General features: G+C 47.6%; 1 protein-coding gene across 8 annotated transcripts in view; it reads left to right on the top strand.

Moving 5' to 3' along the window:
- Positions 1 to 6,820: 6,820 nt before the first annotated feature.
- DENND10 (DENN domain containing 10) overlaps positions 6,821 to 25,634 on the top strand; it is a 30,864-nt gene continuing 12,050 nt past the window's right edge. The window contains exons 1-7 of one of the 8 annotated variants that reach the window (XM_033181394.1): positions 6,821 to 6,947; positions 7,450 to 7,689; positions 12,179 to 12,395; positions 15,175 to 15,254; positions 19,632 to 19,780; positions 22,297 to 22,408; positions 24,045 to 24,145. In XM_033181394.1, the coding sequence (XP_033037285.1) occupies positions 7,511 to 7,689; positions 12,179 to 12,395; positions 15,175 to 15,254; positions 19,632 to 19,780; positions 22,297 to 22,408; positions 24,045 to 24,145 (838 nt within the window). In that variant the 5' untranslated portion in view covers positions 6,821 to 6,947; positions 7,450 to 7,510. Of the gene's footprint in view, positions 6,948 to 7,449; positions 7,706 to 9,221; positions 9,561 to 12,178; positions 12,396 to 15,174; positions 15,255 to 19,631; positions 19,781 to 22,296; positions 22,409 to 24,044; positions 24,146 to 25,634 lie in introns of those variants that run through there. The other 7 variants (XM_033181404.1, XM_033181424.1, XM_033181384.1 and 4 more) reach the window with 7 other exon arrangements.

The raw sequence follows: 25,634 nt of genomic DNA, 5'->3' as shown, positions 1-25,634 counted from the left end.
ACCCAATTACAGAAACAAAGATGAAAAATAACCACATTTGACTCACAGGAAACTGGGATTGGAACACCTGGAAGATGCTGGGGTCCCTTGTGCACTTGTCCACGTGGCCAGTTTAGGCACTTTCCAAATCTGCTTCAGTGCCAGTAACTTTTTTTCTGCAGAGCAAGGAGTGAGCAGTCTGTGCAAAAAAGAATTCACACGACAGGCCTGAGGGTGATATCCATAGAAAGTCTGCTGGCCAGGTTGGCCCAAGGCTGTGCCTGGAAACTTGGACTTCTGCAGTGTTCCCAGCATTTCCAGAACTGATGGAACTGATCAGAGTGATGGACTATACCTGAACTATTTGTACATACAATGTGGTTCATGAGAGTCTGGAAATTTGGTATGAGCTAGGCAGAGGGTACCTATGTGACTAGCCCCCAGTAAAAACTGAGTTACTTGGTGACTGAGTTCTAACAAACTTCCCTGGTTGATAAATATCACAAGTATTGCCACAACTTGTTGCTGGAGGAATTAGGTGTGTCCTATATGACTCCACCAGGAAATACTCCTGGGAACTTGGCCCTGGTTTCCTCCAGACATCACTCCATGTGTTTTTTCCCTTTGCTGATTTTGCTTTCTATCCTCTGGCTGTAATAAATCATAGCCCTGAGCTGGGGATGGTGGCTCACATGTGTAACACCAGCACTTTGGAGGCTAAGGTGGGTGGATCACTTGAGGCCAGAAGTTTGAGATCAGCCTGCACAATATAGTGAGAGCACATATTTAAAAAAAAAAAAAAAAATGGTGGTGCCTGCCTGTAGTCCCAGCTACTCAGGAGGATGAGGTGGGAGGATCACTTGAGCCTGGATCAAAGCTGCAGTGAGTCGTGATCGCGTCACTGCACTCCAGCCTGGGTGACAGAGTGAGACCCTGTTTCACAAAAATAAAAACGTATATCATAGCCATGAGTATAGCTATATGCTGAATCCTGAGAATCCTTCCAATGAATCATTGAATTTGGGGGGTGGTCTTGGGGACCCTTTGTATTCTTATCTATAAAATTAGACTATTCTTATCTATAAAACTAGCATAAAGATTTTCCCTGATTCAAACCTTTATTGGGAGAGTCACGGAGGAAAGTATGGTTAGCTCCATTTGATCACTGAGAAAACATGCACAGAAAAGATAGGCAACATTTGCAGCTAAGATGGGCAAGGGGGGTTGGAATTCAAGTTGTCTGTTTCCACACCCCAGCTCCATCTGTCTGTGACAGTGCAGAGGTCATTCTTACTTCTAAAGGTTGGGGATGTGTCGCCTCTGCTCTCTCTACCTTCTATTCTCTCCACCTTTTCCCTTCACTCTGGTATACCTGTCTGGCAGGTGAGACAGCACATGTGGAGAAATAGGAGGGAAGGAGATGTCAATTCCAGGTATCATCCCACTCCCTGGAGCTTGGACACACCCCTCATTATCTTTCCTGCACCCACTATCATCTCCCTCTCCTTTGTTTTATTATCTGTTCATCATCATCATCTTCATCCTCATTTCTTTTCTTTTTTTTTTTTTCTGAGATGGAGTCTCTGTCACCCAGGCTGGAATGCAGTGGTGCGATCTTGGCTCACTGCAACCGTTGCCTCTTGGGTTCAAGTCACTCTGCCTCAGCTTCCTGAGTAGCTGGGATTATAGGCGCCCACCACCATGCCTAGCTAATTTTTGTATTTTTAGTAGAGATGGGATTTCACCATGTTGGCCAGGCTAGTCTTGAACTTATGACCTCAAGTGACCCACCCACCTTGGCCTCCAAAGTGCTGTTATTACAGGCATGAGCCACCACGCCCGGCCAGTCCTCATTTATTTTCTAAATGCTTCCTGTTACAAATATTTGCACAATGTGCAAAGGAAATCAAGTTTTACTGATCTTGTGTTCTTGCTAATTTAATGGAAAATGACTCTCCAAGCCCAAATGCCACACATAATTATATCATGTATTGTGGGGTAAATGTGTCTCTGTAAGACTCAACAAATGATCTTGGTGAAGCAAAAAGGATAGGAGATCTAGGGCATTTTTCTTTTTTTTTTTTTTTCAGACGGAGTCTCACTCTGTCACCCAGGCTGGAGTGCAGTGGCGCGATCTCGGTTCACTGCAAGCTCCGCCTCCCAGGTTTGCCATTCTCCTGCCTCAGCCTCCCGAGTAGCTGGGACTACAGGTGTCTGCCACCACCACGCCCGGCTAATTTTTTGTATTTTTAGTAGAGATGGGGTTTCACCGTGTTAGCCAGGATGATCTCAATCTCCTGATCTCGTGATCTGCCCACCTCGGCCTCCCAGAGTGCTGGGATTACAGGCGTGAGCCACCGCGCCCAGCCGGGCATATGGTTTTAACATATTTTCTCATCATTTCTGTTTATCATGTTTCATCAAATCTAGAAATGCTATCAACGATCATGTATCATTATTATTATTTTTTTTTTTTTGAGACGGAGTCTCGCTCTGTCGCCGGGGCTGGAGTGCAGTGGCCGGATCTCAGCTCACTGCAAGCTCCGCCTCCCAGGTTCACGCCATTCTCCTGCCTCAGCCTCCCGAGTAGCTGGGACTACAGGCGCCCGCCACCTCGCCCGACTAGTTTTTTGTATTTTTTAGTAGAGACGGGGTTTCACAGTGTTAGCCAGGATGGTCTCGATCTCCTGACCTCGTGATCCGCCCGTCTCGGCCTCCCAAAGTGCTGGGATTACAGGCTTGAGCCACCGCGCCCGGCCATGTATCATTATTTTATACACCCCTTGGGAAAAAAAACACTATGAATTATAATTGTAAAATGCATCCCAATGTCAAGAGACTTTTTATTTAAACAACTGGAAGCAGCCAGCATGGTGGTTCACACCTGTAATCCCAGCACTTTGGGAGCGTGAGGCGGGTGGATAGCTGGAGCTCACAAGTTCAAGACCAGCCTGGGCAACATGGTGAAACCCCATCTCTACTAAAAATTCTAAAAGAAAAAGAAAAAAAGTATTAGCCAGGCGTGGTGGCGCACACCTGTAGTCCCAGCTACTTGGAAGGCTGAGGTGGGAAGATGGCTTAAGTTGGAGAGGCAGAAGTTGCAGTGAACAGAGATTTTGCCAACTCCCAGATCATTCAGGGGAACAAGCTGCCTCAGGAGCAAGAAGTTAGGGCTGGTCCTGAGGTCCACGACTCCACACGCACACACACCCCTTGTTGCCTTCTCTCTGTGGTATTGGTATTCCTCTGGGTATCTGGCATGTTTCCTCTTTTTTTTTTTTTTTTTTTTGAGACAGAGTCTTGCTCTGTCCCCCAGGCTGGAGTGCAGTGGCCGGATCTCAGCTCACTGCAAGCTCCGCCTCCCGGGTTTACACCATTCTCCTGCCTCAGCCTCCCGAGTAGCTGGGACTACAGGCGCCCGCCACCTCGCCCGGCTAGTATTTTTTTTTATATATTGTTAGTAGAGACGGGGTTTCACCGTGTTAGCCAGGATGGTCTCTATCTCCTGACCTCGTGATCCGCCCGTCTCAGCCTCCCAAAGTGCTGGGATTACAGGCTTGAGCCACCGCACCCGGCATGTTTCCTCTTAAACCCTTCTCACAAAGGGACATAATTGTATGTTTTAATTCCAGACAAGGGACTGAGTGGCTGGCCAAGGAAGACTGAGCAAACTCAAAGAGTGCACACTTCGACTGCAGAGAGAAGAGAGGGGTTACCTTCAGTAATTCAAAGTTTTGCCAGCTTCTCTTTTGCAAGAGAAAAGGAGGAAACCCCCACAGAAATACAATCTCTGGCAAGGCAATCCATATACATCGAATACAAATTACCAGCCAGGCACAGTGACTCTAACTTGTAGTCCCAGCACTTTGGAAGCCAAGGTGGGTGGATTGCTTGAGCTCAGGAGCCTGGGACCCGCCTAGGCAATCTAGTGAGACCCTGTCTCCACTAAAAATACAAAAAAATAGCCAGGCTATTTTGCACACCTGTGGTCCAAGCTACTCCAGAGGCCTAGGTGGGAGGATGGCTTGAGCCCAGAGGGTGAAGTTTGCAGTGAACTGAGATTGCACCACTGCACTCCGGTCTGGGTGAAAGAGCCAGACCCTGTCTCAAAAATAAGTAAATAAATAAACAAATAAATAAAGAAGACATAAATAAATGAGCTCAGAAGTTTGAGACCAGCTTGGGCAACACGGTGAAACCCCATCTCTACAAAAAATACAAAAATTAGCAGAGCGTGGTGGTGCGTGCCTGTAGTCCCAGCTACTTGGGAGGCTGAGGTGGGAGGATCACTTGAGCCCAGGAGGCAGAGGTTGCAGTGAGCGGAGATCATGTCACCACCCTCCAGCCTGGGCAACAGAGTCAGATCCTTTCTCAAAAAGAATACAAAATCAAATGACCCCCCAACCCTCTAAATTACCTAAGGGCAGCTACATTCGTTTGCTCAGGCTGCCATAATGAAGTAGCACAGAGTGAGTGGCTTGAACAACAAAAATGTACTTTCTCACATCTCTAGAGGCTAGAAATCCAAAATCAAGGCATGTGGGCAGGTTAGTTCCTCTGTGGCCTCTCTATTTGGCTTGCAGATGGCTGCCTTCTGGCTACCTCTTCACATATGCTCTTTCCTGTGTCCACACAGGCCTCTGGTGTCTCTCTGTGTTCACGTTTCTTCTTCTTCTTCTTTTTTTTTTTTGACAGTGTCTCGCTCTGTTGCCCAACTGGAGTGCAGTGGCGCGATCTTGGCTCACTGCAACCTCTGCCTCCCGAGTTCAAGTGATTCTCCTGCCTCGGCCTCCTGAGTAGCTGGGATTACAGGCACCTGCCAATACGCCCGGCTAATTATTTTTGTATTTTTAGTAGAGACAGGGTTTCACCATGTTGGCCAGGCTGGTCTCAAGCTCTTGAGATCCACCTGCTTCAGCCTCCCAAAGCGCTGAGATGACAGGCTTGAGCCATTGCACATGGCCCACATTTCTTCTTTTAATAAGGACATCCATTAGATTGCTTAGGGCCCACCATGAATGACCTCATTTTAACCTAAGCACCTCTTTAAAGGCCTCCAATACAGTCACTTTCTGAGGTACTCAGGGTTAGGGCTTCAACGTATGAATTTTGAGGGGACACAACTCAACTCAGAATAATAGCTGAAATATGTTAAGTTTTTTTTTTTTGAGACTGAGTCTCGCTCTGTCGCCCAGGCTGGAGTGCAGTGGCATGATCTCAGTTCACTGCAAGCTCCACCTCCCGGGTTCATGCCTTTCTCCTGCTTCAGCCTCCCGAATAGCTCAGACTACGGGCACCCACCACCACACCCGGCTAATTTTTTGTATTTTTATTAGAGACAGGGTTTCACCATGTTATCCAGGATGGTCTCGATCTCCTGACCTTGTGATCCGCCCGCCTCAGCCTCCCAAAGTGCTGGGATTACAGGTGTGAGTCACTGCACCCAGCCGAAATATGTTAAGTTTTATATAATACTCTGGAAGGTTAAGGCAGGATTGCTTGAGCCTGGGATTTCAAGACCAGCTGGGGCAATATGGCGAGACCCTATCTCTACAAAAAATAAAACAGGCCAAGAGCAGTGGCTCATGCCTATAATCCCAGCACTTTGGGAGGCCGAGGCAGGTGGATCACCTGAGGTCAGGAGTTCGAGACCAGCCTGGCCAACATGGTGAAACCCCCCCCGTCTCTACTAAAAAAAAAAATTAGCCAGGTGTGGTGGCTCACGCCTCTGATCCCAGCATGATGGCAGGCCAAGGCAGGAGCATCACTTGAGGTCAGGAGTTCGAGATCAGACTGGGCAACATAGTGAGACCCATCTCTACAAAAAAATTTTTTTAATTAGCTGGGCGTGGTGGTGGGTGCTGGTAATCCCAGCTACTCAGGAGGCTGAGGCAGGAGAATGGCTTCAACCCGGGAGGCAGAGGTTGCAGTGAGCCGAGTTTGTGCCACTTCACTCCAACCTGGGCAACAAGGCAAGACTCTGTCTCAAAAAAAAAAAAAAAAAAAAAAAAACTTGACAATACACCACCAACTCGTATCAATCTGCACCTCAAATATCTGCTTTGGATGCACTGCCATCCAGCAAACTGGGACAAAGAGGTACTTTTTTTTTTTTTTGAGACTGGGTCTCACTCTCTCACCCAGGTTGGAGTTCACTGGTACAGATACGGCTTGTTGTGGCCTCAGCCTCCCAGACTCAAGCAATCCTCCCACCTCAGCCTCCCAAGGATGTGGGACCACAGGCACACACCACCACGCCCAGCTAATTGTTTTATTTCATTTATTTATTTATTTATTCTACTCACCAATTGTCTGTCTTCCCCAGTGGACTGCTCTGTCTTGTTCAGCCCTGTAAGGTATCCCTAATGCCTTATTAGGCCCTCAATTTTATTTTTGTTTTGGGGATGGCTGGATGAAGGAATGGATGGAGACCCTTCCTCCATCCTCAGGACGCCCCTTTTTAGGAACAAGGTGACCTGTTCTTTTGAGCTTGACTAGAGGGCAGAGGTAGAACAAGGAAAGCCTAAGACGGGAAGAAAGATTAGAGTGGATTGAGAAGAAGGATGAAGAGCTGGATTAGAGAAATTGAGAGAGGCTGCGGAGACTCAAGGTTTCCAAGTGCGAAGGGCCAAGGGCAGAAGAGGAGTGGAGCTGCACCCAGCACGTCCTGACAGGTAGGACTGGGGCTGGAATAGGTGGGCCTGCGGGTGGGGCGGGGCCGACGGAGGGGTTGATGGTCCTGTGATTGGGCGGGGCGGCAGGGAGGCGGGTCCTACGGCGGGAGGCGGGGCCTGTGATGGACCGGGGAGGGAGGCGGGGCCTGTCATGGGGGCGGGCCCTACGGCGGGCGGGGCTCGGGTGAGAGGCGGTTCCTGCAGGCGGCAGCTAGAGCTGCGCGCCCCGGCGGCGGAAGATGGCTGCGGCCGAAGTGGTGGACACTCAGCTGATGCTTGGAGTCGGGCTGATCGGTGAGGACGTAGGCGCCCTGCCTGGCAAGCCCGCACCCTGGTTCTGCCTCTGCTCCACCTTGGCCTGGGGCAGCCCGGGCTCCCGCGGCCCCCGGCGCCGCCCGCATGAGGAGGGCGCGGCCCCCTCCCTGTTGGGCCTGGACTGGGGGCGGCGGAGCCCGGCCTCCTTGGCGCAGGGGACCCGGCCCGCCGCCGTCGCCCGCCCGCCCGCCCGCGGCCGCCTGTGGGGCCCTTCCGGCCTGAGGGAACCCGGGGACCTCCAAGATCCCGGGGTGGAGCTCCCCCTGCGCGCCCAGGCTGGGCGGCTGCGAGGGGCGCTGGGCCGGCAGGGCCAGGCCGGGCGGGAGCAGCCGGTTGGCGGCGCGGCGCGGCGGAGATAGGGCCCGGTTCTCCCGAGCCGTGCGCGGGCGGCTGCCTCGGAGCCACGGGTGACTCTGGGACCGGGCAGCTGGAGACTGCTGGGCCAGGTGCTGCGCGTAGTACACACGTTGTCTCCTTTTAGCTCTCACCAAGGACCCAGGGGCCGTGGGGAAACGTCTGACGCGCACTTCACGGAGGAGCAAATGGAGGCCCAGGCCGTCGTTGTGCACGGACATACTATAGGCAGTACAGAGCCGGGCGTGGGACCCTCGCAGTGTAGCCCAGAGCCCCCAACCCCCACCAGTGGAGAGCTCCTGCATCATGTGATCCAGCTTGTGCATAAAGCAGGAGTTTCTACACAGTCGTGTGAGGTGGAATCTCGGTTAGCTCTGAGGAATGTAATTATCTTCCATAATTAAAAAATATCACATTGGGATCTTTGGGCAGCCTCGTGCGGTGTTTAGGGGGTGGAACCCCTTGGTTCCCTTCGAAAAAGTTTTATTTTCCCGAGATTTTTGCACACCCCTAAACTCTTTCTATTCCCTAAGTGCACAATAACATTGCTTAGGCTTTAGCAAAACTGAAGAAATATGCTGATTATTTTTCACTGCCTCAAAGCAGTGCGTTTATGTGGGAATCGCTTACTGTATTTCTTTCTTTCTTCTTTTTTTTTTTTTTTAGGCAGGGTCTCCCTCTTATCTAGACTGGAGTGCAGTAGCGCAATCACCACTGTCTGCAGCCTCCACCTCCCAGGCCCGAACTATCCTCCCGCCTCGGCCTCTGAGTAGCTGGGACCTCAGGCGTGCACCACCACCCGATTAATTTTTGTATTTTTTGTGGAGATGGGATACCGACATGTTATCCAGGCGGATTACTGTATTTATTTCTAACGTGATTTTCAAACTGCTTCAAAACAAAACCTAAGTAACTTAGTTTCTCCAGAAGGTACTTTTGAACTAAGGCTGTTAAACTGTCTTTACTAATAGCAAATAAAAAGATGACATATGATCATGTTTTGAACTCAGCAGTTTTTTTATTATTCACATTAACGTGAATTTAAAAGGGGTTTGCAGCCAGCCTGGGCAACGTGGTAAAACCCTGTCTCTACAAAAAATACAAAAATTAGCCAGGTGTGGTGTGCCTGTAGGTGGGAGGATTGCTTGATCCCAGGAGGCAGAGGTTGCAGTGAACTGAGATCATGCCACTGTACTCCAGCATGGGTGACAGAGCAAGATCCCCCACCCCATCTCAAAAAAAGAAATAAAAAAAAAGGAGGCCAGGCGTGCTGGCTCATGCCTGTAATCCCAGCACTTTGGGAGGCTGAGGCAGGTGGATCAATTGAGGCTGGGAGTTGATCAGCCTGGCCAATATAGCAAAACCCTGTCTCTGCTAAAAAGGCAAAAAATTAGCTGGGTGTGATGGTGCACCCCTGTAATCTCAGCTACTTGGGAGGCTGAGGCAGGAGAATCACTTGAACCCGGGAGGTGGAGGTTGCAGTGAGCTGAGATCACGTCACTGCACTGCAGCCTGAGTGACAGAGTGAGACTCTGTCTCTAAAGAGAAAAAAAAAAAAGTGTGGGTGTCTTTTTTAATATAATGATTTCTTTTCCTTTTGGCAGATACCCAGTAGTGGAATTACTGGGTGGAATGGTAGTTCTGTTTCAATAACAATTTTTTATTTGTAGTTTTTAGAGACAGGGTCTCTCTCTGTTGACTAGGCTGGAATGCAGTGGTGCATACCTCATGACAACCTCTGAATCCTGGGCTAAAGTGATCCTCCCACCTTAGCTTCCTGAGTAGCTGGCGTAGCAGGATGAGCCACAGACAAAACTCCTCAGACACTGGATTAAAGAAGGAAGAGGATTTTTATTCGGCCGGGAGCATCAGCAGACTCGCATCTTAAGAGCCGAGCTCCCGGCCGAATAAAAAACCTCTTCCTTCTTTAATCCGGTGTCTGAGGAGTTTTGTCTCCGGCTCGTCCTGCTACATTTCTTGGTTCCCTGACCGGGAAGCGAGGTGATTAATGGATGGTCGAGGCAGCCCCTTAGGCAGCTTATGCCTGCCCTGTAGAGCATCCCTTCGGGGTACTCTGGCCAGCTTGAGCGATGCGGATCCTGAGAGCGCTCCCGGGTAGGCATTTGCCTCGGTGGGACGCCTCCTCAGAGCAGTGCACAGCAGGCCCCGTGGAGGATCAACACAGTGGCTGGACACCGGGAAGGAACTGGCACTTTAAGTCCAGACATCTGAAACTTGGTAAGACTAGTCTTTGGAACTTGCCCACTCCATTTGAGTGGAAGCGTGGCCTGATCACCCACGGCGTGCCTGTATCGGCACTTTGGTTTTTGTTTTTGACTTGAATTGCTTGCTTGATACTTTGGTTTTTGTTTTTGACTTGACTTGAATTGAATTGTTTGATACTTTGGTTTTGGTTTTGACCTGGCTCGGATTTCTGGATACTCTGATTTTGGTTTTGATTCTGGTTTGGTATAAACTGAAAAGGTGTATGTGCGCCCTTTTTACCCGTTCTTTGTTTTGTGGTGTGCATGTGGTGTGAGCGTGGTGTTTTGTCTCGAGGAAACATGGGTCAGACACAAAGTGAGCCCACTCCGCTAGGAACTAGGTTGAAAAATCTTAAGAAGGGATTTAATGGAGACTATGGGGTTACTATGACAGAGGAAAACTTAGAACTTTGTGTGAAATAGATTGGCCAACATTAGAAGTGGGTTGGCCATCACAAGGAAGCCTGGACAGGTTCCTTGTTTCTAAGGTATGGCACAAGGTAACTGGTAAGTCAGGACACTCAGACCAGTTCCCATACATAGACACTTGGTTACAACTGGTGCTAGACCCCTCACAGTGGCTAAGAGGGCAGGCAGCAGCAGTGCTAGTAGCAAAGGGACAGGCAGCCAAGGAAGGATCCCGCTCCACTTGCCGAGGGAAATCAACTCCTGAAGTTCTGTTCGACCCAACATCAGAAGATCCACTGCAGGAGATGGCACCATTGATCCCAGTGGTGCCCTCCCCTTACCAGGGAGAGAGGCTCCCCACTCTTGAGCCCACAGTGCTTGCGCCTCCACAAGACAAACATATCCCTAGGCCACCCAGAGTAGACAAGAGAGGAGGTGAAGCCTCGGGAAAAACCCCTCCCTTGGCAGCTGGTTTACGACCCAAAACTGGGGTACCAGAGAGTAACCAGTGTGCTTATTGTAAAGAAATGGGACATTGGAAGAACAAATGCTCTCAGCTAAAAGGAAAACAAGGAGACTCAGAGCAAGAGGCTCTAGACAAGGAGGAAGGGGCCCTGCTTAACCTGGCAGAAGGCTTATTGGACTGAGGGGGACCAGGCTCAAGTGCCCCCAAAGAGCCTATGGTCAGGATGACAGTCGGGGGTAAAGACATTGATTTTCTTGTAGATACCGGTTCTGAACATTCTGTAGTAACCACCCCAGTCACCCCCTTATCCAAAAAGACTGTTGACATAATTGGAGCCATGAGGGTTTCAGCAAAGCAAGCTTTCTGCTTGCCTCAGACTTGTACTGTAGGAGAACATAAAGTGATTCACCAGTTTTTGTACATGCCTGACTGTTCCTTGCCCTTGTTGGGAAGGGACTTGCTTAGCAAGCTGAGCGCCACTATCTCTTTTACAGAGCACGGCTCTTTGCTGCTAAACTGACCTGGAACGGGAGTCATTATGACCCTTACGGTCCCCCGAGAGGAGGAATGGAGACTTTTCTTAACTGAGCTGAGCCAAGAGATAAGACCAGCTCTGGCTAAGCGGTGGCCAAAAGTGTAGGCGGAAGACAACCCTCCAGGGGTGGCAGTCAACTAAGCCCCCGTACTTATAGAAGTTAAGCCTGGGCACAGCCGGTTAGGCAAAAACAGTACTCAGCCCCCAGAGAAGCTCTTGAAGGTATCCAGATCCATCTCAAGCACTTAAGAACCTTTGGAATTATAGTTTCTTATCAGTCTCCATGGAATACTCCCCTCCTGTTGGTTCCCGGTCAGGGAACCAAGAAACATCTCTCCCTGGAGAGACCAAGTTTCGCTCTGTTGCCCAGGCTAGAATGCAGTGGCGTGATCTTGGCTGACTGCAACCTCTGCCTCCCAGGTTCAAGCAATTCTTGTGCCTTAGCCTCCCGAGTAGCTGGGATTACAGGCATGCCCCACCACACCCGGCTAATTTTTGTATTATTAGTAGAGACGGGGTTTTTCCAGATTGGTCAGACTGGTCTCCAAGTCCCGACCTCAGGTAATCCACTCGCCTTGGCCTCCCAAAGTGATGGGATTACAGGCGTGAGCCACCGTGCCCAGCTGAAACTCTACCTTATCTCTTTTTTTTTTTTTTTTTTTTGAGGCGGAGTCTCGCTCTGTCGCCCGGGCTGGAGTGCAGTGACCGGATCTCAGCTCACTGCAAGCTCCGCCTCCCGGGTTCACGCCATTCTCCTGCCTCAGCCTCCCAAGTAGCTGGGACTACAGGCGCCCGCCATCTCGCCCGGCTAGTTTTTTGTATTTTTAGTAGAGACGGGGTTCACTGTGTTAGCCAGGATGGTCTCGATCTCCTGACCTCGTGATCCGCCCGTCTCGGCCTCCCAAAGTGCTGGGATTACAGGCTTGAGCCACCGCGCCCGGCCACTCTACCTTATCTCTAAGGCTGAATTTTCATTCATGGTTTGTTATAAAAACTTTTACTCAGGTGGCCTGTAATTCAGGATCATGACAGCTGGATAATTTGAGCAGTAGAGATAGGTGGGAATTTGGGGTCTCAAGTACTCTAAGTTGCTTTGTAAAATGGGGTGTTAAAACTGATTCCACTAAGTGTTTCTGAGTAACCAGTCAATTCACTTCCTTGCTGCTGTTTGACATTCTCACAGTGACCATCTTTCCACCGTAGAAAAGGACACAAATGGAGAAGTTCTGTGGGTGTGGTGTTATCCTTCCACGACAGCCACATTAAGGAACCTGCTGCTGAGAAAATGCTGCCTTACAGATGAAAACAAACTTCTCCATTTCTTTGTCTTTGGTCAGTACAGAAGAACATGGTTTTATATCACAACAATTGAAGTTCCAGAGTCTTCCATTTTGAAAAAGGTATGATTGCATGAAGGTAAAAAAAAAAACCAAAATAGGCTGGGCACAGTGGCTCACCCCTGTAATCCCAGCACTTTGGGAGGCCGAGGTGAGCGGATCATGAGGTCAACAGATTGAGACCATCCTGGCCAACATGGTGAAATCCTGTCTCTACTAAAAATACAAAAATTAGCTGGGCGTGGTGGCACGCGCCTGTAGTCCCAGCTACTCAGGAGACTTAGGCAGGAGAATCGCTTGAACCCAGGAGGCGGAGGTTGCAGTAAGCCGAGATCACGCCACTGTACTCCAGCCTGGCGACAGAGCGAGACTCCGTCTCAAAAAAAAAAAAAAAAAAGAAAATATTAAATATTATTTTCATTGGGAATATTCTCTTTCACACTTCACTCTCATTCATTCTGTAAATATTTATTATTGTCTATTATATGACAGACCCTGTAGTTGATATAATGGTGAGCAGTACAGCAATATGTGGTCTTTTCCCCTTTGTTTTTGTTTTTGTTTTTTTGAGATGGAGTTGTTCTCTCTTGGTCAGTCTGGAGTACAATGGCACAATCTCGGCTCACTGCAACCTCCGCCTCCCAGGTTCAAGTGATTCTCCTGCTTCAGCCTCCCGAGTACCTGGGATTACAGGCACCCACCATCACGCCTGGCTAATTTTTTGTATTTTTAGTAGAGACAGGTTTTACCATGTTTGTCAGGCTGGTCTTAAACTCTTGACCTCAGATGATGTACCCGGCCAGGATAAATTAAGAATTTAGAAAGGCAGGCCGAGTGCGTTGGCTCACGCCAGTAATCCCAGCATTTTGGGAGGCTGAGGCTGGTGGATCACCTGAGGTTGTGAGTTCAAGACCAGCCTGACCAACATGGAGAAACCCCATCTCTACTGAAAATACAAAAAATTAGCCGGGCGTGGTGGCGCATGCCTGTAATCCCAGCTACTCGGGAGGCCTGCGGCAGGAATCTCTTGAACCCACGAGGCAGAGGTTGTGGTGAGCCGAGATTGTGCCATTGCACTCTAGCCTAGGCAACAAGAGTGAAACTCTGTCTCAAAAAAAAAAAAAATTTAGAAAAGATGTTTAAGGCAGCTCAAGTATGAAGTAGACTTTTCTTGGTGTGTTGTTTGGTATGAACAGTATCAGTGTGACATGTGGAAGACTAGGATGTGGTAATCATGGACTTTCCTAATCCCAAGCAACCAGCAGGTTTTTTCAAAGAGTAGAATATTGGAACAAAGCGGCTGAGCCTCTGGCATGTACCCAGACAGACATTTTTTCCTGTTTTAGGGCTAATGTATAGCCAATAGTGGGACTCTCTGAAACATGACTAGAATACCAGCTTAAATTTAAGAAATTACATTTAAAATAGCAGGAAGGTAACAATTTAGAAACTGTAGAAGGCTTAAGACAAGGCAGATTCATAGTTACAAAATATAAAAAATACAAATTTGCAAGAAGATAGGTTGTGTGTGTTTTTTTTTTAGATGGGAGTTTTGCTCTTGTCACCCAGGCTGGAGTGCAGCGGCATGATCTCGGCTCACTGCAACCTCTGCCTCCCAGGTTCAAGCCATTCTCCTGCCTCAGCCTCCTGAGTAGCTGGGATTACAGGCATGTGCCACCATGTCCAGCTAATTTTCTTTCTTTCTTTTTTTCTTTTAACTTCAATTTTTAATTTTTATTTTTTGAGTCAGAGTCTCATTTTGTCACCCAGGCTGCAGTGCAGTGGTGCAATCATGTCTCACTGCAGCCTTAATCTCCTGGGCCCAAGTGACCCTCCCACCTCAGCTCCCTGAGTAGCTGGGAGCACAGGCGTGCATCACCATGCCCTGGTAGTGTTAAAATTTTTTGTAGGGATGAGGTCTCACTCTGTTGCCCAGCCTGGTCTGGAACTCCTGGGTTCAAGTGTTCCTCCTGTCTTTTCTCCTAAAGTTCTGGAATTACAGGCACGAGCCACTGCACCTGGCCAAAAAGATAGGTTTCAATATGTAATGAAATCTTTGGTTTATTGCTCAGTAAGTTCTTTTTATTTTATTATTTTTTCTTTTTTTGAGATGGAGTCTTGCTCTGTCACCCAGGTTGGAGTGCAGTGGTATGATATCGGCTCACTGCAACCTCTGTCTCCTAGGATCAGCTTCCTAAGTAGCTGTCTCCTAGGATCAGCTTCCTAAGTAGCATGAGATCAGCAGATTCTCATGCCTCAGCTTCCCAAGTAGCTGGGATTACAGGCATGTGCCACTATCTACTCTTCATTTTAAATGTGTCTCTTCAAAGTTTTGTATTTCTAAAATTCTGAATTTTGTCTCATTAGTGGAAATATTAGGTATATGATTATCAGAAATTTATAATAATAGAGGCATTTAGTAAATGAAGCTTCTTTTCTTTTTTTGAGACAAAGTCTCACTCTGTTGCCCAGGCTGGAGTGCAGTGGCACGATCTCGGCTCACTGCAACCTCTGCCTTCTGGGTTCAAGCAATTCCCTGCCTCAGCCTCCCGAGTAGCTGAGACTACAGGCGCTTGCCACTACGCCCGGCTATTTGTATTCTTTAGTAGAGACAGGGTTTCACTGTGTTAGCCAGGATGGTCTCGATCTCCTGACCTCGTGATCTGCCCACCTCAGCCTCCTAAAGTGCTGGGATTACAGGCGTGAGCCACCACGCCCAGCTGGTCTTTTTCTTTTAATACTGTATGTTTTAAACAAAAGGTTTGTTAGAATATAGTAATAAAAATTCTGCTAAAGTGTCTTTAAAAAGTGTGTTTTTTTTTTTTTTGTTTCTTTTGAACAGGTGACTCATTTTTCTATTGTTCTGACCACCAAAGATTTTAACCCAGAGAAGTATGCTGCCTTCACTAGGATATTGTGTAGGTCTGTATAAAAATTGTATTCAATGCTAATATACAAAATGAAGACCTTAATATAGTTAAATAGCAGATTTCTACACTGAGAAAGCAAAGTTCAGCCTTGTGTCTCCCCAACAAAGTCTTGAGTAGCCCTTCACAGACTGTAAAGAGGGCCTTTCTCTTTTGCTTTATTGATAACTTCTCTTATTTGGATAAATGATCTAGGGGAAGAGAAGAAGCAGTTTGTGTAGCTATTGTAGCTCCTGGGTGTTCTGAGTCACTTCCTACTTTTGGTCTGTTACTTCTGTTCACTTCTAGTCTAGAATTCCCTTAGTAGGTTGGATAAGTTAAGTGCCTTATGACACGGTAAACTGGTTCGTGTGTGTCAAGGTCTGTGTGTGTAGTCATTTAGGGGAAAGAATCATGCCAAAGCACAGGAACACATTTCTTAGCTGGAATGTTGAGAAGCTAGGGAATTCTGATTAATTGGTTAGTCATGATTCAGCTAGACTGTTTTAGTTTCATCTCCATTGTTGAAAAATTTATCTAAAATGGCCTGGCATAGTCTCTCACACCTGTAATCCCAGCACTTTGGGAGGCCGAGGTGGGCGGATCACGAGGTCAGGAGATCAAGACCATCCTGGCTAACACAGTGAAACCCCATCTTTACTAAAAATACAAAAAATTAGCCAGGCGTGGGGGCGGGCGCCTGTAGTCCCAGCCACTCTGGAGGCTGAGGCAGGAGAATGGTGTGAACCCAGGAGGCAGAACTTGCAGTGAGCCAAGATCGCGCCACTGCACTCCAGCCCAGGCGACAGAACGAGACTCCGTCTCAAAAAAAAAAAAACTCAATAAATGGTTGCCTTTTGGCTGTTTTTGTGCATCAATGTATATACACACACCAGAAAAAGCAAAAAAAAATAAAGAGAAAAACTATCATAAGACTATCTTCTCATTACTTAAGGGTTTCAGTTAGATTGTATCTTGGTTAAATGAGATTTCACCATTTTTGCAGCCAGCCAGAATAAAAAAGCTTCCTACTCTCATAAGAAATTCCAGGCGAATGTCTCACTGTGGATAAACAGCTGTCTGCTAATGTGGCACTTACACAAAGGGAGATTATTATTGCCAGAAAAGACGCTATCCAGAAGCCATAAACTGAAACACTACAGAGGTATTTTTGAACAAACATTGGACTCCCATTTCATTTGGTTGCTCAACTGAATTCACTGGGAAATATTCTGGAGTCCAAAAGCCAAAGTTGCTTCAGACCCCACTTCCTGCCCAGAAGGAGGCCCAGATGGTTTCTCATCTTCTGCAGTGTGTGGCATTGTAGTATCCCGGATTTCCTCTCCCGTCATGGTGCAAGAGAAGTGAGAACTCGGAGCTACTGCCAGCCGCCGCCTCTGCTTCCTGCCCCTTAATGCAGCACTATGCTCGCTCTTGCATGTATGCACGTCCAAGTATTTGTACACACACGCACACACAGGTCTGCATGTACATGCACACACTCATAGGCAAAGACTTCTTTTCTTTATGACAGTGAGGTTGACAGGGAGTTGCCTCCCTCCGTTTCTGGTGAGAGGAGCAGGCAGGCGTGCCTTCCACACACAGCTTGCTGCTCACAGCCGCAGCGGAAGCCCGCAGGAGGGAACCTCATTCCCTCTGTGGCTGCAGGTTCACTGCTGTGGTCCCCTTCAGCCTCTAGTCGCTTGCAGCTAGTGGCCCTGCTAGAGAACCGGGGTTTCATGCACACTTGCAGTCAGCTCTCCAGGCCAGGTGTGGCAGCCTATGGATGTCTATCTGAACAAGGCCCTCTGGGTCACACTGTGGGCTTTTCCTGTAGAGTGCTTTTGGGGGGATTTTCCCCTCTGTTTTATCTCTCCTGGCCCAGGGTTGTCATGTAAGAAGTCATCTTATCCTACCAACCTTATGTTTCTCTTCTCTATTACTGTGTATTGTTTATATTTTATAATTTTTTTTTTTTTTAAGACAGTCTCACTCTGTCACCTAGGCTGGAATGTAATGGCGCCATCTCGGCTCACTACAACCTCCACCTCCTGGGTTTAAGCAATTCTTGTGCCTCAGCCTCCCAAGTAGCTGGAATTACAGGCGCCCACCACCATGCCTGGCTAATTTTTATATTTTTAGTAGAGACAGGGTTTCACCATGTTCACCAGGCTTGTCTTGAGCTCCTGGCCTCGAGTGAGCCTCTTGCCTCGGCCTCCCGTAGTGCTGAGATTATAAGCATGAGCCACAGCGCTCAGCCTCTATTTTAGAAAGTTAATGGCATTTTGCTTTTTTTGTTGTTGGTGGTAATAAAGCACACTTAGAAATACAGGAGATTGTACAGTGAAAACTAAGCTCCCTCATCCTCCTGTTCCCAGACTCCAGTTCTACCTCCTGACCCCCACTCAACGTAACTCCTGTGACCTCCTTTTTTATATCCTATCAGAGAAGTTTTTCTCCCCTTGTGAGCTTGTGTGTGAGTTCCTGGGTTTGAATGTATTTTATGTGTGTGAAAGGTCACCACATTCCTTGTTCTTTACCTTTTTTCCCTGAAGTTGTGAACTGAATTAGTAATTTTTTAAAAACAGTGATGATTGACAAAAGGTGGCAAGCAGTTAAAACACTTGCTTTTTTCATTTAGTCTGTGATAAATATAATTTTCAAGTGATCTGTCTTGTTTTTTTTTTTTTTTGAGACGGAATCTCACTCTGTTGCCCAGGCTGGAGTGCAGTGGTGTGATCTTGACTCACTGCAACCTCCTCCTCCTGGCTTCAAGCGATTCTCCTGCCTCAGCCTCCCAAGTAGCTGGGATTACAGGCATGAGCCACCAGGCCCAGCTAATTTTTGTGTTTTTAGTAGAGACAGGGTTTCACCGTGTTGCCCGGGCTGGTCTCGAACTCCTGGCCTCAAATGATCCGCCTGCCTCGGCCTCCCAAAGTGCTATGATTACAGGTATGAGTCACCGTGCCCGGCCCTCAAGTGATCTGTGTTAAATATGTTTTATTTTCTTCCCGATTTTCTATCCCACCAGCTCCTGAAAGGCTCAAATAGACCCAGTCATGTTTCTCAAGCAAAATTTAGTTTTCGTTGCTCACAGGAAGAGATTTCAAGGGGAAAAGACGGATTCCACATGTGAGCTGTAAATGCATCCAGTTTCCTGTCAGCATTTTCTGGAAGCTTTAACTTGATGATGAATGTCTAATGTGCATTTATCATCAGAAACCTAAAGGAGTGTTGATTTTTTTTTTTTTTTTTTTGAGACGGAGTCTCTGTCACGCGGGCTGGAGTGCAGTGGCCCAATCTCAGCTCACTGCAAGCTCCGCCTCCCGGGTTTACGCCATTCTCCTGCCTCAGCCTCCCGAGTAGCTGGGACTACAGGCGCCCGGCACCTCACCCGGCTAGTTTTTGTATTTTTTAGTAGAGACGGGGTTTCACCGTGTTAGCCAGGATGGTCTCGATCTCCTGACCTCGTGAACCGCCCGTCCCAAAGTGCTGGGATTACAGGCTTGAGCCACCGCGCCTGGCCTGATTTCTTAATTAGCTAATTGTAGCTACCTCTGGGAACTCTAATAATAAGTATGGGTTCTACAACTAATTACTGCTTTCTCTGTGAACAGTGCATAAAACTCCTTTCTTGTCAAAGGAAATCTCAGTAATAAAACAGAGTTGCATGACTAAGAACCCCAGTTGGGAATGTGAGACACAGGATAAGTGCACAACATTCTTTTTTTTTTTTTTTTTTGAGACGGAGTCTCGTCACTCTCGCCCAAGCTGGAGTGCAGTGGCGCGATCTCGGCTCACTGCAAGCTCCACCTCCCGGGTTCACGCCATTCTCCTGCTTCACCTCCCAAGTAGCTGGGACTACAGGCGCCTGTCACCACGCCCAGCTAATTTTTTGTATTTTTAGTAGAGACAACGTTTCACCGAAGTAACACTACTTTCTACGTGAAAAGATTCAAGCATTCAGGCCAAGTGCGGTAACTCACGTCTATAATCCCAGCACTTTAGGAGGCTGAGGTGGGTGGAGCACCTGAGGTCAGGAGTTAGAGACCAGCCTGGCCAACATGGTGAGATCCCATCTCTACTAAAATTACAAAAATTAGCAGGTGGTGGCACACACCTGTAATCCCAGCTATTCGGGAGACTGAGGCGGGAGAAATGCTTGAATCCAGGAGGTGGAGGTTTCAGTGAGCCAAGATTGTGCCACTGCACTCCAGACTGGGCGACAGAGTGAGACTCTGTCTCAAAAAAAAATAACAGTGAAGCATTCAGAAGGGCATAGCAAGGTGGCTTCGGATTCTTGAGAAAGCACCTGGACCAGCCTGGGTGCATAGATATCTCCATATGATTATGCCAAATGGAAGCATAGTTGCTTTGTTGTCCTTTCTTACAGAATGTACCTGAAACATGGGAGCCCAGTTAAAATGATGGAGAGTTATATTGCAGTTCTCACAAAGGGGATATGCCAGAGTGAAGAAAATGGCTCTTTCCTTAGTAAGGATTTTGATGTCCGAAAGGCCTACCTGGCTGGCTCCATCAAAGGTAAGAAGGGAAAAAACAAAACCCATCCAATGACAAAATCCCTAAGCCAAGAACAGTCTCATTAGATCCTATTGTTCCTAATAGAGTAATTAGATAATTAGATTAATTAGAATTATCTGATGAATAGATAATTCTAATCCTTCCATACGTTATTTTCTTTTTTTTTTTTTTTTTTTTTTGAGGCGGAGTCTCGCTCTGTTGCCCAGACTGGAGTGCAGTGGCCAGATCTCAGCTCACTGCAAGCTCCGCCTCCCGGGTTTACGCCATTCTCCTGCCTCAGCCTCCCGAGTAGCTGGGACTACAGGCGCCCGCCACCTCGCCCGGCTAGTTTTTGTATTTTTAGTAGAGACGGGGTTTCACCGTGTTAGCCAGGATGGTCTCGATCTCCTGACCTCGTGATCCGCCCGTCTCGGCCTCCCAAAGTGCTGGGATTACAGGCTTGAGCCACCGCGCCCGGCCGTTATTTTCATTTACATAATATTTTCATATCATTTGTACACAAGAGGGTAACTTTAACCCCTGTATTTCCTTATTGAGTTAGAATTCTCTCACAGGAAAACAGATTTTTGTGGTGTTTGTTTCCATATTATTCTATTGGCTATTTTAGAAATGTTTTCTCACTGGTGAGCTGAATTTTGTGGCTCGAGGTCTTCATGGATTACATTTCTTTTCTTAGATCTTAGCAGTTGTCTCTGTCATCTGAAGAGCCCAAGTCCTTGACCCCAAGCTCCTAATTTAAGTTCCAGCTGGAAAATCCAAAATGCAGACAGCACAGGCCAAAGCCACAGACTTCAGTGTCCCTGAGCAGGAGGCGAGGGAACTCTGAAGGCGAGGCTGCTCTGTCATGTCCTCCCACAGTGCTCATCTGTCTTTTCTTTTCATCCCACTGTTCTTTGAGTTTTCTCAGCATCCCTGTTGAGGTGTTAGGTGTTTGTCAGGCTAACTTAAGGACTTAAGTAATGATACTGGGGGACATGGTGGAGTTAATGGACTTATTTTTTTTCCTTTTGAGACAAGGTCTTGCTTTGTCACTGAGGCTGAAGTGCAGTGGTGGTACAATCACAGCTCACTGTAACCTCAACTTCCTGGGCTCAAGCAATCCTTCCACCTCAGCCTCCTGAGTAGCTGGGACTACAGGTGCACACTACCATGCCCTGCCCAGCTAATTTTTTTTTTTTTTGAGACAGAATCTCACTGTGTCAGCCAGGCTGGAGTGCAGTGGCATGATCTCAGCTCACCACAACCTCTGCCTTCCAGGTTCAAGTGATTCTCGTGCCTCAGCCTCCCAGGTAGCTGGGACGGACTACAGGCACCTGCCACCACACCCAACTAATTTTTTTTTTTTTTTTGAGACAGAGTTTCGCTCTTGTTGCCCAGACTGGGTGGCGCAATCATGGCTCACCGCATCCTCTGCCTCCTGGGTTCAAGTGATTCTCCTGCCTCAGCCTCCCAAGTAGCTGGGATTACAGGCATGTGCTACCACGCCCGCCTAATTTTGTATTCTTAGTAGAGATGGGGTTTCTCCATGTTGGCCAGGCTGGTCTGGAACTCCTGACCTCAGGTGATCCACCTGCCTTGGCCTCCCAAAGTGCTGGAATTATAGGTATGAGCCACTGCTCCCAGCCTAATTTTGTATTTTTAGTAGAGATGGGGTTGCACCATGTTGACCAGGCTGGTGTCAAACTCCTGACCTCAGGCGACCCGTCTGCTTAGGCCTCCCAAAGTGCTGGGATTACAGTGTGAGGCACTGCACCTGGCCCCATATATTTTAAAAATATTTTTTAGAGACAGAGTCTCCCTGTGTTGCCCAGGCTGATCTCAAACTCCTGGGCTCAAGTGATCCTCCCACCTTGGCCTCCCTAAGTGTTGGGATTACAGACATGAGCCACCCTGCACCTGGCAGACACTTTATTATTACTATTTTTTAATCAGGAAGTTTTAATGATACAAAAAGGTGCTGGTCCCCTTCACATCAATTGTTTCACTTTTTGTGAATCTAGCTTCCTCTCTGCATCCCACCATAGAGTCTCATGTGGGGCAGAGCAGACGTCCTGGGAAGCCGACATAGGATAGATCCCCTCGTCCACTAAATAAAGTGTTTGTAAGCTTTACAACATTTGCCTAAATTCTCTGTATTAAAAATAATTTTGTAGGCCAGGCACTGTGACTCACACCTATAATCCCAACACTTTGGGAGGCTGAGGTGAGTGGATCACTTGAGGTCAGGAGTTCAGGATCAGCCTGGCCAACATGGTGAAATCCCATCTCTACTAAAAATACAAATATTAGCTGGGCATGGTGGCTTGTGCCTGTAATCCAAGCTACCCAGGAAGCTGAAGCAGGAGAATCACTTGAGCCCAGGAGGCAGGTTGCAGTGAGCAAAGATCATGCCACCGCACTCTAGCCTGGGTGACACAGTGAGACTCTGTCTCAAAAAACAAAAAAAGAAAAAAATAAACCTTTATTTCCTTACATGATGTGTAATGCAGTAACATTACAATTTCTCTTTCTTGAAGACATTGTATCTCAGTTTGGAATGGAAACTGTTATCTTACACACAGCACTGATGCTAAAGAAAAGAATTGTGGTATATCACCCCAAAATAGAAGCGGTCCAGGAGTTTACCAGGTATCATCTCTAATTATCAAAAAGTGTTAACTTTCTTGGCAGACAGTTTGCGGTACTAGATGTTACTGTGTGCTCTGTTCTGTTGAACATTTGCTATAAATAGCATGTGAAATACCACCTTTGGTCTGAAGTGTCTCTTTAGCTCTAGTAGTTCAAGGCCACTGATTTGGACTATTTATGACTATTTTAGAGCAGGGGGTTAGCAAACTTTTCCTTGCCAGACAGCAAATATTTTAGGTTTGTGGCCGGGCGCGGTGGCTCAAGCCTGTAATCCCAGCACTTTGGGAGGCCGAGACGGGTGGATCACGAGGTCAGGAGATCGAGATCATCCTGGCTAACACGGTGAAACCCCGTCTCTACTAAAAAAAAATACAAAAAACTAGCTGGGCGAGGTGGCGGGCGCCTGTAGTCCCAGCTACTCGGGAGGCTGAGGCAGGAGAATGGTGTAAACCTGGGAGGCGGAGCTTGCAGTGAGCTGAGATCCGGCCACTGCACTCCAGCCTGGGCGACAGAGTGAGACTCCGCCTCAACAACAACAACAACAAAAAAAAAGACTGGAAATAATTTGTGTAAGATGCTTAACATGTACCTAGCTTAACATGTACCTAGCCTCTAAGACACACTTTAGAAGGTATTATTGTTATGATCATGATTGCATCAGATTTTCAGTGAGAGGGCCAGAACTTTTACCCTGCCCACTCTGGGTCCAAAAGCCTATATTTTCTATCCCATCACCTTTTCCCCCTCTACGTATGCTACTTAAACTGGACTGGTCACAGCTTCTGACATATTTAGCAGGGCAACGGGGGTTCATGAAGCCACAGATAAATTTGATACATCTTGTTGAAGTCATTATTCTACCATAAGTTTTTTTCAAAGAAACCTGTGTCATAGGAAAACAAACACATGTGGTTTGTGAGTTTTACTAGAATTTTAAATATAAATGGGAGACTTCCAGAAAATTTCTTGCTTGCAGAGGTAACTTTGAATTTTACCTTCAGACTCCCTTTCCATGGCAGTCTCCAGAGTGGGATGTTCAGAGGAAAACCTTAGAAGCATCACTCCTTGCTACCACAGGGATCCTTTGAAATTTCACCTTGAGCTTTCTGTAGCTGATCTGATCCCCAAGAGCAGAGTTTAAAACATTGCATAGAAGATGGGTGCAGTGGCTCACGCCTGTAATCCTAGCACTTTGGGAGGCCAAGGCAGGCGGGTCACCTGAGGTCAGGAGTTCAAGATCAGCCTGGCCAACATGGTGAAACCCCATCTCTACTAAAAATACAAAAATTAACCGAGCTGTGGTGGCAGGCACCTGTAGTCCCAGCTACTTGGGAGGCTGAGGCAGGAGAATCACTTGAACCCCGGAGGTGGAGGTTGTGGTGAGCCAAAATTGTGCCATTGCACCCCAGCCTGGGTGACAAGTGAAACTCCATCTCAAAAAAATAAATAATAAAACATTGCATTGCTTTAATTTGAAGCCCAGAGGTTAACACATTTGGGACTTGGTCTCACCTCTGTCCCTGATTAGCTATAAACTCTACCCTCTTCATTTCCTCCTCAGGAAGAGGAGAAGGGGCAGGCTGAGTCTTTAAGGTGTGGACGAGCAACAACTTGAGTTCTTGCCTTGATTCCCCAGGACTCTGCCTGCCCTGGTGTGGCACCGACAGGACTGGACCATCCTTCACTCTTACGTGCACCTCAACGCCGATGAGCTGGAAGCCCTGCAGATGTGCACAGGTAGACAAGAGGATCCCAGGGGAGGAACTGTTTCACTTTTTTTTTTCTTCCTGAGACGGAGTTTCACTCTTGTTGCCCAGGATGGAGTGCAATGCAATGGCATAATCTCAGCTCACCGCAACCTCTGCCTTTGATTCTTCTACCTTAGCCTCCCAAATACCTGGGATTACAGGCATGTGCCACCACGCCTTGCTAATTTTATTCCACTTGTTTTTATTTTGTGCATTCCTAAGTGGAATACTGATCCTTTATTATTTCTTTGGCACACGCAATCAATTTTTTGCCCTTACATTTTTTTTTTTTTTTCAATTTAAAAAAAAAATTGTGGCCGGGCGCGGTAGCTCACGCCTGTAATCCCAGAACTTTGGAAGGCCAAGGTGGGCAGATCACCTGAGGTCAGGAGTTCGAGACCAGCCTGACCAACATGGAGAAACCCAGTCTCTACTAAAAATACAAAAAATTAGCTGGGCATGGTGGTGCATGCCTGTAATCCCAACTACTTGGGAGACTGAGGCAGGAGAAACGCTTGAACCCGGGAGGCGGAGGTTGTGGTGAGCCGAGATCACGCCACTGCACTCCAGCCTGGGCAACAAGAGTGAAACTCCGTCTCAAAAAAAACAAAATTTTTTTTTTTGTAAAATGCAGGTAGGATTTACCTTTTCTTGGCCGGGTGCGGTGCCTCATGCCTGTAACCCTACCTAGCACTTTATGAGGCCGAGGCGAGTGGATTGCCTGAGCTCAGGAGTTTGAGACCACCCTAACCAATGTGATAAAACCACATCTCTATTAAAATACAAAAAAAAAAAAAAAAATTAGCCGGGCTTGGTGGTGGGTGCCTGTAGTCCCAGCTACTTGGGAGGCTGAGGCACAAGAATCGCTTCATTCCAGGAGATGGAGGTCGCAGTGAGCCAAGATTGAGCCACTGCACCCAAGCTAGGGCGACAGAGCGAGACTGTCTCCAGAAAAAAAAAAGATTTACCTTTTTTTTTGAGACCGGGTCTTCCTATGTTGCTCAGGCTGGTCTTGAACTCCTGAACTCAAGCGATCTGCCATCTTGGCCTCCCACACTGTTGAGATTACAGGCGTCAGCCACCACGCACAGCTCCATTTACCTTTTTAACCATTTTTAAACATAGAGTTCAGTGGCATTAAGTACATTCACATTGTTGTTCAGCCATCATCAAAATGCAGCCTGTTTTTGGCTGGGCACAGTGGCTCACACCTGTAATCTCAGCACTTTGGGAGGCCGAAGTGGGGTGATCGCCTGAGCCCGGGAGTTCCAGACCAGCCTGGGCAACACAGGAGACCCCGTCTTTTAAAATTTTTAAATTATACTTGTAAAGTTCTGTTTTTTTCTCTTGAGATGGAGTTTTGTTCTTTTTGCCCAGGGTGGAGTGCAACAGTGTGATCTCGGCTCACTGCAACCTCCACCTCCTGGGTTCAAGCAATTCTTCTGCCTTAGCCTCCCTAGCAGCTGGGATTACAGGCA

Source organism: Trachypithecus francoisi, unplaced genomic scaffold (genome assembly GCF_009764315.1).
Source record: "Trachypithecus francoisi isolate TF-2019V2 unplaced genomic scaffold, Tfra_2.0 Contig01579, whole genome shotgun sequence".
Lineage (NCBI taxonomy): Eukaryota > Metazoa > Chordata > Mammalia > Primates > Cercopithecidae > Trachypithecus > Trachypithecus francoisi.
Note: the sequence above shows the minus strand (reverse complement) of the source record. Positions and strands in the feature narration are given on the sequence as shown.